This window comes from Lampetra fluviatilis, chromosome 56 (assembly GCF_964198595.1).
Source record: "Lampetra fluviatilis chromosome 56, kcLamFluv1.1, whole genome shotgun sequence".
NCBI classification, from domain to species: domain Eukaryota; kingdom Metazoa; phylum Chordata; class Hyperoartia; order Petromyzontiformes; family Petromyzontidae; genus Lampetra; species Lampetra fluviatilis.
In genome coordinates this window covers 2,812,824-2,827,751 of record NC_136330.1, presented here as the reverse complement: position 1 = coordinate 2,827,751, position 14,928 = coordinate 2,812,824, and the positions used below count along the sequence as shown (strand labels likewise).

General features: G+C 52.2%; 2 protein-coding genes across 3 annotated transcripts in view; one reads left to right on the top strand and one right to left on the bottom strand.

Annotated features, from left to right (window-relative positions):
- LOC144950078 (high-affinity choline transporter 1-like) overlaps positions 1-5,267 on the bottom strand; it is a 140,885-nt gene extending 135,618 nt beyond the window's left edge. Inside the window, exon 1 of the mRNA XM_078880091.1 lies at positions 4,881-5,267. The gene's annotated coding sequence lies outside the window, so the exon portion shown is untranslated. The remainder of the gene's footprint in view (positions 1-4,880) is intronic.
- A 399-nt stretch (positions 5,268-5,666) lies between these two features.
- Positions 5,667-14,928, top strand: part of GPR83 (G protein-coupled receptor 83) — a 51,732-nt gene continuing 42,470 nt past the window's right edge. For both annotated transcript variants that reach the window (XM_078880100.1, XM_078880101.1), the window contains exon 1: positions 5,667-7,387. In XM_078880100.1, coding sequence (XP_078736226.1) covers positions 6,896-7,387 — 492 coding nt within the window. In that variant the 5' untranslated portion in view covers positions 5,667-6,895. The remainder of the gene's footprint in view (positions 7,388-14,928) is intronic.

Genomic DNA, 14,928 nt, shown 5'->3' with positions numbered 1-14,928 from the left:
AAAAAAAAATCACGACGTTTCGGAGGCAACACAAGTCTTCATCATCAGGTGGGACCGTCACAGCCAGATTTGCTGTATCAAGTGAGTTTCAAATCTAGAATCAGTTTAGAGGAGTTTCTACCCCCATGATGTATGTATGTTGAACTTCTTTCGCACCGTACGTAGCCGATATGTTCTCCCCGTGGTCGCGTTCCCGGTTCCTCCAACTTTTATTTTTTTACCTCCTCCACACTTAGAATCAACATGGCGCGTTTCGAGTTTTCGGGGCGGCTATAGATTTCCACACGATAAGCCACGGAGATGAGCAGTCATTTGCGATAGCCACGTCGCTCCTGAAATAGGGCGATGTAGCTCAGTGGGGCCTTACATTGGTAAACTAAGAATAGTCGTCGCGGGATATGCCCTGTGGTTTTGCTCGAAGCGCCGTGAACTCCGTGACCCGAGTTTCATTCCTGGCCACGGGCTAACGCCAGTGGTGGACAGGCCGTATCAGAACTGAGCCTCTGTCCTATTGCCATTCACCAACCTGCATTGACTGGAATGGTGAAGTATGGTCAAACAACCTCCATGACCTACATGGCATGGATTTGGGTGGCCTTCAAACTAAACTATAAAACTGAACATGTATTTATTTATTTTAGCAGATAAGGACAACTGAGCTGATAATAGTTTTTTTACCCTTTTATCTGGCAACAAAACTGACACCTTTTTTTACGAGGAGTCATGTTTGCATAGACCACAATACTTGCGCCTTTTGGCGTCATCTGGTCCAACCCATGTGAGACTAGGCTCTAAGGAAAGGCTGAGCTCGTCGCTGCCTCACCTCTCGTCTCTTCCTCCGCAAATGTGGCGATTTTGACTATAAAAATGATTGGAATCGCACAGAAATGACATTTATAATACAGATCAGTGGAAAAATATTAATATTTATTTTGTTTGATTATTCTTTTGTAACTTTTCGTAACAGCTATTTTCATTGGAGTATGACATGTGAGGGTCTGCCTCCCCTGCCTCCCCTGCCCGCACGTCCCTGGTTTTCACGTTGGACTTCTTTCGCACCGTACGTAAGCCAAACGGTGCGGGGGAAAAGGACAACAGACTAAAGACATACACACACAACATAATTTCTGAAAAATAAACACGCAGCGGTTGAATCGAATTGCTCTGATGATGCATGGCCATGAGAGGCATCCATAATTCTCCGAACTGCTTCAGGAGCTTGGGTCACGCTGCCTGTTTCCTTTTTGAAACGCAAAATTTTACCACGAATTTCATCTCACTCGCTATTTATTTTAACCACCACCCTCCCCCTCTCTCTCCCCATTTTGCATTTCGCCACGCGAGCAACAGGGTTTTTGCGAAACATCTGCAAAGAGGGGACGGGATTATATTAATCGGGGTTGTTGTTGTTGTGAAATGTGATGAACACACACACACACGAAAAAAAGCATTTCGCGTTTTCACCGATTGTTCACCCACGTGATATGCCACGGAATTTCAATCGCGTTCCAGGGCTTTCTTGAGGCCGTCCTGACGGGGGGCACCGAGGGGATGATGGTTTTGTATGTCATGACGCCTCCTCGTGTTGATATAATAATTAGTATTCGCTGTCAACTCTACTGCAACATGGGGAGCGCCTCGTGGAGGGAGTTAGAGTCGGCGCACGTGCGAACACGGGTGAGCCGAGTTCGACTCCCGATCACGGCCAACGACACCGTTGGCGGTGACTCGGGCCTCCCCCTAGGTCGACTCAGCCTCAAATGAGTAATTTCAAACTGGGGGCGGGAGGGAGCTAATAGCAAAAGCATCCACCCACCACGGCCCCACCCACACACATCACCCCCCCCCCCTGCCTCCATCACCCCCGCCCCCACCCCACCCCCCTCCATCTCCCCACGCCCCCACCCCCATCACCCCGCCCACAAAACCCCCCGCCCCATCCCCCTACCCCCTACCCCGTACCCCCCTGACCCCATCCCCCCACGCCCCCACCCCCTACCCCAAAACCCCCCCGCCCCCATCCCCTACCTCCACCCCCCGCCCCCCACCCCACCCCCCCACGCCCCCGGCCATAATTGAGTGATTTTTAATGACGGTAAAGAACCAATCTCATTCCAGCTGACTCGGCAACAATTTCACACGCGAGCGATGCCGGAAGTTACTTGCACAGTAAGTAGAACAACAACATCAACAGCAGCAGCAGCGGCGACACTTAGTTCACTTTACCGCGTGTCACATTTTTGCAGGATCCTGTCAAAAACGCGCGCTCGCTACGGACCGCAGCGAGGACAGCGCGTTCACCTCTGCGCGTATTAGCGAGACGTCGATTAATCAGTCCGTAATTACCGCACACGTCAGGTAACACAATCAGGCACGTTAGCTATTAAATTAAAGAGTGGCTCAATCATGCGATAACAATTGTTTTTATATATACAGTATAGTGGTTCATCTTCTTGGTTCTTTCGGTAAAGTCACACACAACCACGCACACGCACGATGCGCACCAACTCTCACGACGTCCACGCAGCCTCCACACGCAGCGGCTTTCAACTCCTTTCTCCGACCTCCCACGAATAACGCAAAAGACAAAGATCCCCCCGGTGTGTAGCCTGTAACAGACTGTTGGGGCAAGCGGTCTTAGCGAGCGGCACCTGTGAAGGCCGGAACGGCACACGAGGGGGTGGGTGGCCAGCACCACGCCCGGCCGCCTTTCTCTCCCCCACACCGCACCGGGTATTCATTGGAGGCTGAGTCGACCTAGGGGAAGCCCAGTACCGGTTCAGATAATCGTCACTGGTGTTGGCCGTGAGCGGGAATCGAACTGGGTTCGTAGCGCGGCGCGCTAACCGCTACACTACCGCTCCGCAACGAGTATCACCCTCCCTAACAACACGCACACACCATCAACTCAGCTCGCAGAGAGACCAATTTGCTGCTGCAGGTGGTGCCGTGGGCAGGACACCGAGGTCTAAGTACAACCGTCCGTGCCACGTGGCTTTAGCGCAAGGCCGTAATTATCATATAAATTGGGGGGGGCACATTCCCCCCCAATATTCAAATATCCTCAAAATGTCCCCCCCCCCCCCCAATATATTGCTATAAAATAGATTTCTGTTTATGTGATTGTGGTTATGGTTGTACTTTATAAATCCCTAATCTCTGCCATTACATACAATGAAACAAGAAAAGGTAAAAAAAGGAAGAAACAGAGCAATGTAATGCAATACACTATTAGACATTATTGTTAAAAATAAATAAAAAGTCCATCTTATGTGTTAGTGATTTTTTTTATTTTAGGCAGGAAATGGTAGGAAATTATTTTAAAATTTTGAGTTTTTTTTCTTGGGGGGGGGGGACCCCCAGACCCCCTAGAAGCAGAGGTGTGGACTCGAGTCATGTGACTTGGACTCGAGTCAGACTCGAGTCATGAATTTGATGACTTGCGACTCGACTTGGACTTGCATAACAATGACTTTGTCCCACCTATGAGATGTGGACTCGAGTCATGTGACTTGGACTCGAGTCAGACTCGAGTCATGAATTTGATGACTTGCGACTCGACTTGGACTTGCATAACAATGACTTTGTCCCACCTCTGCCTAGAAGATTTGGTCCCCCCCAATGTTGACTCCGTGGCTACGGCCTTGCTTTAGCGGCAACAGCGCAAAAGGAGATGACCGCATGTGGCTTGTGGTGTAACCTATTACAATACAGATACCGTGTGTGTGCGTGCGGGGTGAAACTAGGACAGTTATTGATTGGCAGATTGGGATAAAATAACAAAAATAAATACGAATAAAGAGGCGGGATGAGAGCTGGGTTTGAGTGCTTTTGGAAAATTGAAATTGACAACGATTAGCAACATCTAATGCAGTTATATATTTACATATCGACGTGCGCGTTGTCTAAACGAGAGGTTCCGATGTACGGATCGCTTCCGTCTGAATGACAAGGGAATGCCAAATATGGAAAGCGCACGAGATGAGCGTGGAGGGGTGGGATGAGAGGCGGCAAACCACGAGCCCGAAGACGCAACCGTTTGGCTCGTGGACACATCGCCCAGCAAGGGATTTCAAGTTCATTCATTTCAAGTACATTTATTCGGTATAGCCATGTGAGCCATTGGGCTCTTGAATCGGGATGATGATGACGACGACGAGGATGAGGGCCTCTGCTTGCCGAGACAGACGGTGAGTGGAGGGGCAGCCACAATTCAGACACCGTGGAGATGGAACGATGTAATCACTTGGTGTGCAGAGACAGAGAGAGAGCGGAGGTCCAGCAGTTAATTGACAAAGGCCGATTTGGATGATTGCAATTGAAAGAGCTGCTGCTGCTGTTTTTTTTAAATGCGCAACATTCACCAACTAGGACGGACTACGATCATCACGCTGACTAAGAGACTTCTCTCCTCCTCACTGTTGCTGCCAGTGCTGTAAGGGAGCACGAAGACGGGTGGTGTAGTCAGCAGCAAGCCCGGCCACCTTTGTCTCTCCAATGCTGATGCTCTTACAACAACACCACCACCGGGGTATTCGTTTTTAGGCTGAGCTGACCTAGGGGGAGACACGGGACCGGCGTTAGATTATTGTCGTCACCAATGTTGGCCCGTGTGCGGGAATTGAACCGGGATCGCCTGCGGTGGGTGGGGTCGTAGCTCAGCCATCTCACCACTACACCACCGCTCCCCAATGCCATTGCGTACAAAGATGCCCCCTTATAGACTTAACGCACCGTTGGGGCAAAATATTGTTAGCGAGCACCTATGAAGGCCGGCACGAGGGGGGGGTGAGATTCATATTCTTAGGTTTTTTCGGTAAAGTCACGTAGGTAAAAATTTTAAATTAATAAAAGTAAAATAAAAATAAAATAAAACTCACGACGTTTCGGAGGCAACACAAGCTTCCGTCTTCAGGTGGAACCGTCACAGCACGACAGCGGGATGCCCGCCGCCACGCACGGGCCACCTTTGTCTCCCTGGTGACGACTATTTTACACACCGCACTCGTTTGAGGCTGAGTCGACTTAGGGGAGGCCCAAGGACCGGTTCATATTAACGTTATCGCTGGTGTTGTTGAATCAAACCCGTCTCGCCAGGTCCGTGGCATCAGTGCGCTAACTACACCACGCTACCACGCCCCCCCCCCCCCAATGCGTCATTGTACAGAGTATTTACACGCGGAGGCGACGCATGCATTCGCGTGCCCGTACCGAGTGGCAACGCTCACAAGAATCGTCGTTGCAACGTGGTCCGCTCGCTGTAGCACCCCCAACGGCCCCACCCATTCTCAGCACCCCGGCCACATTTGGATATAAAAGCCAACTGCAATCCTTCACCCCCCCCCCCAACCCCTTTTCTCTCTCTCTCTCCTCCGTCTCACCCTCCTCCCTCTCTCCCACTCTCGTAGCACCTCCATGCAATGCGCAGAGAGCGTGCAGTCTAGCGGCGCTGTGTTCACAGCGTCCCCTGTACCAGCGTAGCGTGCATCAGCATCAGCATCATCAGCATCCTCCTCACATCGGCCGTGTCCGTATTGCGCAAAGTTCCTCTTGCGCTCCCGCTCGCTTTGACGAGCGCTACATGTTTATTGTGTTCTGGTTTGGCGCTCATCTTTCGCTCGGGGGGGGGGTGTTTGGAGAGAAGTGGGGGGTGGAGGGGGGGGGGGTAGCCTTCTCGAGGTGTACCGCTTCTCTCGAGGAAGCCACCGGATCGATCGTTGCTTGCGCGGCCCCGTTCCGCCGTTGCGCGTAATTCGGTGCCGTTCCAATTAAAGGCGTCCATCGTGCTGACCATCCGTGGGGGGGAGGGGGGCTCACGCAGCCTCCAAGGTGACGCGCTGCGGCTATATAGCCCCGCTCGCAGCGCGGCTCCGCGTCTGGATTTCTCTCTTCTCTCTCTCTCTCTGTGCCGTCTGTGTGTCTGTGTGTGTGTGTCTGAGTCCATACGGCGCATGCATATGCGCGCGCGCGCGTGTTTGTGTTGCTGCATTCGTGTCGATCTGATAGCTCTTGGGGGGGGGAGGGGGGCGGGCTTCGTCCCTCCATCCGTGTCTCAGCAGCGCTGGTGTTAACGTGTGACCGTGTCTCTGCGTGTTGTTTCATTTTCTCTGTCGATCTTTCCCCCGTGCCTCTCGCTGTTTCATCGGGATTCGTGTTGTATGTATGTGTGTGTGTTTGTGTCTCCGTGTCTGCCTACGTGTCTCTGTGTCCTGTATATACTCTCAGCGTCTGTACGTTTCTTGTCTTGACGTGTTTGTGTCTTTGTACATCGATGGGCGTCACCAGCATCTTTCTCTGACTGTGATTAAAAGCTTATTTCGGCCGCTGTCACTCTGACTGCACATTTATAATTGGCCGTTTGTCGCTTGATCCAGTCGCATTTTTTTTTATTTTGATGCGAAAAGGCTTTTTGAAGAGCAGGCTTCAATAACTATATTCATACCTTTTTCGTACAATGTATCTCCCACTCCTCATTACCCAGGGCATACATATGCATGTCCTCCATTGCATCAATTAATACATTCATTGAGAGTGCAGGGAATTGATAAAGAGCATCGGAATTAATTGATTCCCAATCAAACCGATAACCTGGGAACTGCATGTCTTTGATTCGTTCTTTTGATTACCCCTCTTCTCCTTTGAACCCATGATCGTGTAACCACCTTCCACGAGGCCTGCTCATCTTCCCTTCGCTGCCCTGTCTCTCTGCGCGTGTCTCCCCTGTCGTCATCTGCCTCTCAGTCTGCCCGTTGTCAACCCCCACCACCCAGCCTCACTCTGTCCGTCTGCGGTCGTTCCTAACAAACAAACAACAACAACAACCCTCTTCAATCTCAACAACAACCACCACCACGCACACGCAACCAGCCCGCGGGGTCGTGCCCTTTCACCAGCCATGGTGGAATTCCTCCACAGTCTGTGGCACGCTCTGCCCTACCACACGCGGCACGCATGGCTCGGCACTGCCGCGGGCGGCGATGGGAACGCGTCTCTCGTCGCCAAGTTCTCCGTCGGCGGCGTCGGCTCCGTGTCCCCCCACGCCGCCCTGACCACGGGCGCCAACTTCGGCCCGTCCGACCCCTCGGCCTCTGTCGACAGCAACAACGGCACAGGCGAAATCGCAGTCGCCGCAGCAGCAGCAGCAGCGGACTTCTCGATTGAGAAACTTAAGGGTCTGGCCGCGAGCTCCGTGCGACAGGACGGCACCGTCAAGGCGCTGCTCATCGTCGCCTACTCGGTGATCATCGTCATCTCGCTGTTCGGCAACGCGCTCGTGTGCCACGTGGTGATCAAGAACAAGCGGATGCAGTCGGCGACCAGCATGTTCATCGTGAACCTCGCAATCGCCGACATCATGATCACCACCCTCAACACGCCCTTCACGCTGGTGAGCGAGGCGAGCAACGCGCGTGCACGCGGCTTGCGGCGTTCCCTCGTTCGTGCACTCTTGCGCGTCAGCTGAGTCGATTGTGTCTGTCAGTGTGTCTGTCTGTGTGTCAGTGTGTGTGTCTCTGTCTGTGTGTGTGTCTGTGTGTTTGGGGGGGTGGGAGGGGTGGTACTCGTTGGAGAGCGGTGGTGTAGCGGTTAGCGCTACTCTGCGCTACGAACAAGGCGAGCCGAGTTCGATTCCCGTTCACGACGATTATTTTAACCGGTCCTGGGCCTGCCTTAGGTCGACTCAGCCTCAAATCAATACCTGGTGCGATGTGTAAACATCGCCACTGGGGAGACAAAGGCGGTCGGGCGTGGTGCTGGCCACCCACCCCCATGTGTGCCGTTCCAGCCTTCACAGGTGCTCGCCAACAGCACTTGCCCCAACAGTCTGCTAAGGCTATATGGGGGATATTTGTATTTTTTATTGAACTTCTTTCGCACCGCACGTAGCAAACCGCGCTCATCAGAGGTGCGTGGTAAGGACAACAAACTAAACACAAAAAGTAGTTCTAAAGACAATGAGTTTGTCAATCTAGACGATTTAAAAGTGCCCAGCTTTCGGCTTTTTTTAAAATTTAATATCGGAATGAAGAGAGCGTTCCAGACGGCCACAGAAGCGCATCTGAAAGCGCCCCGCGACGCGCCGACCACCGCCGCACGTGTCCGATGGCTGAGCCGTGAAGTTCGATGGCTATAGCCAAAAGCAACGAACGCGTTTCACGAGATCGATGCCGCCAATGTCGAGGTCTGCTGTTGTCCACGATGAGAGGGCCTCGCGTGAGAGAGAGAGACAGGGAGAGGGAGAGAGTCCGTGTCGTTTTACTCTTCCTCCTGCGTTAAAGGGGGCGCGGGGCGGGCAGTGGCGATGCGAGACATTCACTGGCGCGCCGCTACCCCTGGGCGGGATGATGCAGTGGAGGAGATGGACCGCTGCTGGGCGGTCCAGCCCTGCCGTGCGCTTTCACGGGCTGTGCCTATCGCTCGGCGCGACGTCCGACGTTTTACACCTCGCGTTCCCAGGAGCTTCTCTCCAGGAGCTAAACTGAAAGAAGAAGACGGCAACAACAAAAAGAAAAAAAAACTTCCAGGGAGCGAAGAAGCTGCTTTGGCACGCGGAGCGAAACGCCGGGCATCGTGGCAAGCGACTCGCACGTTCAACCTCCTCTGTCCGCACCGTGTGTAGTCAACCGTGCCGACCTGAGGTGCACGCGAAGGACAATAAGGTGGAAGTGGTGGAGTTGAGGTGGTGGAGTTGCGGTGGTCGAGCTGGAGGTGGTGGAGTTGAGGTTGGTGGAGGTGCGGTAGTTGAGGTTGAGGTGGTGGTGATGGTGGTTGAGGTGGTGGAGGGAGAGTTAACGTTGAGGTGGAGTGATGGAGTTGAGGTTGAGGTTTGGTGGAGGTGGTGGTGGAGTTGAGGCGGTGGAGGCTAGCGGCTCCCACGTGATCAACCTGTCCGAACACGTGGCCAACCTTTCCGGACACGTGGTCAACTTCTCCGGACACGTGGTCAACTTCTCCGGACACGTGGTCCACCTCTCCGAACACGTGACCCACCTCTCCGGACACGTGGCCAACCTCTCCGGACACGTGCTCTGGCTCCGGTAGCGCGTTTCTTGACACGCCCGCCGGCAAGGCTTTGATGTGAAATACGAATTGTTCGCGTCAAATGCAACACTTTTTGTAAGTACGGTATTACTTTATCACCAGGAACATGCCGGTCTAATCAGATAACGAAAGCCAAGCGATGGGGGGGGAGGGGGGGGCGGGGGGGATTGAGTCTGGATAGTTACCTGGATGGGGGTGACTGCCATGCATACCAGGTGTTATAGGCTGCCGTTGGGCTACCTTGTTAGCAAGTTGACCAGGACAGCAAAATCCATTTCTCCAAAATAAATGCTCCCATCACCCTCCACCCCCTACAACCCCCCCATCTACTCCCCCCCCCACCACCACCCCGTCAAGGTCGGGATCGTACCGACGACCTCCTGTAGACCAGGCGAGGTAGTTAACATCACAGCAGGTTTGTTGTGGGATGCCCGAAGTCGTGGCGTTGTGCTCAAAGGACACGCGAACTCGCCTCGCAGCCGTTTATTTTGTCAATCCACTGCGTTGCACGGTGAAATAACACCGCCCCCCTACCCCCCCCCCCCCCCCCACCTTGTCGGGAGTTAATTGATCATACTTCACCGCTTGTTGTACGAAGGCAGGGAGCGCAGACCTCGAAGCAAGCGTGCACGTACAGCACCAGCGATGGATTTTGACCGCGCTCTTCGACGTTCCGTTATTTCGTGCGCAATTAAAAGTCATAGAATTTACAACAAATGCCCACTCTTCACAATCCCCACTTGATTCACCAATGTAGGGCTAGCCACGAATCGCGCCATCACCGTCGTCCAATTATCATGCGACCCGGTTACCTCCTGACCCTCGCTGCATTGTCTTCTCGCCTGTGCTGTCATCGCTGCTCTTTGTCATCGTCATCATCATCATCACCAAACCCGTTGTCGAGCCTCATCATCGGCTCTTGAAACGCACCGCTCACCTCCACTCGCCCCGTGTCTCTGTCTCACCCCGTGTCTCACTTCCTCTTCATCGACTCCCGAACGCACCACTCTCCTCCACTCGCCCCGTGTCTCTGTCTCACCCCGTGTCTCACTTCCTCTTCATCGACTCCCTAACGTACCACTCTCCTCCACTCGCCCCGTGTCTCTGTCTCACCCCGTGTCTCACTTCCTCTTCATCGACTCCCGAACGCACCACTCTCCTCCACTCGCCCCGTGTCTCTGTCTCACCCCGTGTCTCACTTCCTCTTCATCGACTCCCGAACGCACCACTCTCCTCCACTCGCCCCGTGTCTCTGTCTCACCCCGTGTCTCACTTCCTCTTCATCGACTCCCTAACGCACCACTCTCCTCCACTCGCCCCGTGTCTCTGTCTCGCTCCGTGTCTCTGTCTCACCCCGTGTCTCACTTCCTCTTCATCGACTCCCGAACGCACCACTCTCCTCCACTCGCCCCGTGTCTTTGTCTCACCCCGTGTCTCACTTCATCTTCATCGACTCCCTAACGCACCACTCTCCTCCACTCGCCCCGTGTCTCTGTCTCGCTCCGTGTCTCTGTCTCACCCCGTGTCTCACTTCCTCTTCATCGACTCCCGAACGCACCACTCTCCTCCACTCGCCCCGTGTCTCTGTCTCACCTCGTGTCTCACTTCCTCTTCATCGACTCCCTAACGCACCACTCTCCTCCACTCACCCCGTGTCTTTGTCTCACCCCGTGTCTCACTTCCTCTTCATCGACTCCCTAACGCACCACTCTCCTCCACTCGCCCCGTGTCTCCCTTCCTCTCGTTCATCTTACTACGGCCTGTGGCGCATGGGAAGCACAATAAACTATGGGTCTCTGCGTGAGTCTACGCATGTATGTTGAACTTCTTTCGCACCGTACGTAGACAACCACGCTCATCGGAGGTGCGGTGGACAGGCGTTGAGTGGGAATTCGAAACAAAACCGGCCAGCCTCTGACTGGCCATCGGGCAGTCTGTGCAAATGCGTGACGGCACGCCACCGCTGAGCTGTGCGACAGGCTGCTGGCACCTACGCCAATATTCCATTTCTGGAGCCCTGGAACATCCACCCCCCTCCCGCAGTGGATTATCGTAGTAGCACAAGTAGCTACATATGAATTAGTTACATATGCAGTAGCTACATATGTAGCTGCTGCATATGTAGCTATTACATATGTAGCTGTTACATATGAATTAGCTATACGGGCCCCGCACTTTCAAGGGCCCCGCGCTAAATGCTTTCAAGCCATCAATTCCGCTTCAGCGATTCTGCACTTGCTCTATTACTATAGTACTATACCGCCTTCTACTTTTACGAACGACCGGGTGTTTAAGGTTAGCGATTTGTCGTATTAGCTGGCTGTATAGCAAATGTAAAAATACAAGTATTTTACTATGCAAGTAAAAATTGTGTGTTTTAATATTTAAGAGTTTATTTATTTATTTAGGGCTCCTTTATAACATACGCTACAAGCCCCGCACTAGCTTAATCCGGCACTGCCCCCCCTCCACCCCGGTGAGACTGCCTGGGGCACAGAAAGCCCCCCGCACGTATCACGGACATTGAATATCAATTCCTGCAACCAGCGGGGTGCATGTGGTACGGTGGTTGGCACGTGTCATCGGCTCCCTGGTGCGGGAAACGCCATGGGGTTGGACGCGGGGTGCCCAGTCCCATTCGCCCCCCCCCCTCTTCTGAGATATCTTGGCCCCCTACCAGCCTCTGGGTTTCCCATTGCAATTACCGCCGCCTGCCCCAGAAATCTTAACAACTAAAAAATCACACCGCAGGGCCGTGGTGAAACTTCGATTATGGATAATCTGGTCGCGAAAGCCTCCGTATTAAACCGCAGCGAGCTAAAACACATTCTGATTTAAAACTTTCGTGACTGCAGGGATTCATATTCTTGGTTCTTTCGGTAAAGTCACGTAGAAGGGAAATAATAAAATTATAAAATTATAAAACAATAAAAATTCTCACGACGTTTCGATTGCAACACAAGCAATCATCATCAGGTGTGAAAAGAAAAAAAAACATGTGCAGAGATCGGGACGTGTCCGCGAGTGTTTTTTTTTAAGGGCAGAATGGCTTTGCCCGTTTAGCTCTGCCCACCCGCATGCCCACGCAGATGCATAACCAACATCGCGCTTTACAAGAGCTATGAGACAATCGAATGTCGTGATGATCGTCACATCGTGGTGTGTCAATTCCAGCCTCTCGCAGCAATCCCACTCGCGTGCAGCGATCACGTCTCGACGAATATCCCTTTGCCTGTAAACCATCTGGCGGGTTCACCAGCCATTGCTTCACTCAAGTGAAAAAAAACCAAGAGTATGAAACGCGTTTAGTTCAACATGTTTCTGCCTGTTCGTTCCCCGTGTCATATCTCTCTCTCTCTCCCTCTGTCTTACAACAACTTCAACTCCGAGTCTCCTGGCAGCTACTTTGCTCGCCACCCCCCCCCCCTGTCAGGCACACAGCAAAGTGATTCTCTCCCCCCTCCCCCCAACGTGCAAAAGGTGGGTGGGTGGTTACTTCCTTCAATTTCAAACTTGCAAATTGCTGGCTTTTTGCTATAATCAACCACATTTCAGCACGAGATGGGGGGGGCTCACATTGCCAGCCTCAACCCCCCCCCCCCACATTCAAGAAGAGCGCCGTAGGCTCCGAATGGCTGCTTCGAATGCAGACTCCTTCTCATGTTGATATCAATCAGTCTTGTGAAGTCAATTTTACACCGCATGCCACGATGTGCACGTTACACAAAGACTACACCGTGCGGTGTGAACCAGGAGAATGCTTGTAAAATGTAACGCCTGCGGTGATAATAATAATATACCCAGGGCAAATGTAAAATTCAAATTGCGCTAGCTGTATCATTTGAGTTTGTGAAGATAAAATTGCTCTTTTTTTTCTGCCTCGTAAAATACTTTAGAATCTAGTTCTGCCTGAGACTCCCTGGACGTTTGGCATGGCAGCTGCACCACTGGACTTGCAATCCATAAGGTCACAGGTTCGACCTCCCAGCACAGCAAGTTGTCCACGTGGCATTAAAAAATTATAATAACCCCCCCCCCCACCTCCATCGCCTCTGTCGACCAATCAACTGCGGTTGTACGCGCATATCGTGGGATACAAATGTGGATGCTCTTCAAAGTCGGCCGCGCGGCTTGCGAGAGTATTAATAAAAGTAAAATAAAAATAAAATAAAAAAAAAATCACGACGTTTCGGAGGCAACACAAGCTTCCGTCTTCAGGTGGAACCGTCACAGCATGACAGCTGTATCAAGTAAATGAGAGATTACAAGAGATACCACTCCGCATATAGAATGGTTGAGGGGGGGGGATGAGCCAGGAACGGCCCACTTTTTATTATTATGGTAAGGTGCGGCTTGAGACTACGGCTAGACTACATAACAAATGACTGAGCCTTTATTATGGTGAGGTGCGGCTTGAGACTACGGCTAGCCTACATAACAAAATGCTGCAAATGAGACCGAGCCTCTGCCATGTAGATGGTAAAAGTACAAAAGCAGTCACGAAAGCTTCAAATCTAGAATTGCAAGAGTATACCCAGAACACCATCTCGTGGGGCTCCCTAAGCACTGCAGCCCTTCCTTCTGCCGGCAGTTGGCGCGAGCAAGGAATTGCCGGGCTGCGCCTCTGCCTCGACATCTCCATGCAGATTCTAGATTTGAAGCTTTCGTGACTGCGAGGATTCATATTTTTAGGTTTTTTCGGTAAAGTCACGTAGGTAAAAAAGTTCAAGTTAATTAAAGTAAAAACAACAAAGACTCATTTCCTGGCGGCGATTTAAGCCGCACCACCTCTACATAACAATAGGCTCAGTCAACCATTCTACACAACAAAGACTCATTTCCTGGCAGGGATTTCAGCCGCATCATCTCTACATAACAAAAAGGCTCAGTCCCTTTTACACGCACCTTTACAGCATCATTTTGATTTTACTTTTATTAATTTAAATGTTTTACCTACGTGACTTTACCGACAAAACCTAAGAATATCTCCATGCAGCTCTGTCCACGAACGCCTTCCGATCAAACCCCTGGGGGGGGGGGGGGGGGGGCAGAAGCGCACGAGCCTCCGTGCGGCGGAGAGTCTCTTGCGCAAAAAAAAAATCTGCGTTGGAACACCGCAATTGCGCATCGCAAATTGCCACGCGCGAACATTATCCCCACGCCTCCTTCGGGTTCAGTAAAGGGGAAGCTTGCAATGCATTCTACGTGGGCGCCGCGGTGGCTAGGAGATGTTAACTACCTCGCCTGGTGTACAGGAGGTCGTGGGCTCGATCCCGACTCTGACGCCTGCTGCTGTATATTTGGAGTTTTCGTGTCTCTCTCTCATCATCACGGTGTCTAGGAGATGTTAACTACCTCGCCTGGTGTACAGGAGGTCTTGGGTTCGATCCCGACTCTGACGCCTGCTGCTGTATATTTGGAGTTTTTGTGTCTCTCTCTCATCATCACGGTGTCTAGGATATGTTAACTACCTCGCCTGGTGTACAGGAGGTCGTGGGTTCGATCCCGACTCTGATTCCTGCTGCTGTATATTTGGAGTTTGCGTGTGTCTCTCTCTCATCATCATCACGGTGGCTAGGATATGTTAACTACCTCGACTGGTGTACAGGAGGTCGTGGGCTCGATCCCGACTCTGACGCCTGCTGCTGTATATTTGGAGTTTGCGTGTGTCTCTCTCTCATCATCATCACGGTGGCTAGGATATGTTAACTACCTCGCCTGGTGTACAGGAGGTCGTGGGCTCGATCCCGACTCTGACGCCTGCTGCTGTATATTTGGAGTTTGCGTGTGTCTCTCTCTCATCATCATCACGGTGGCTAGGAGATGTTAACTACCTCGCCTGGTGTACAGGAGGTCGTGGGTTCGATCCCGACTCTGACGCCTGCTGCT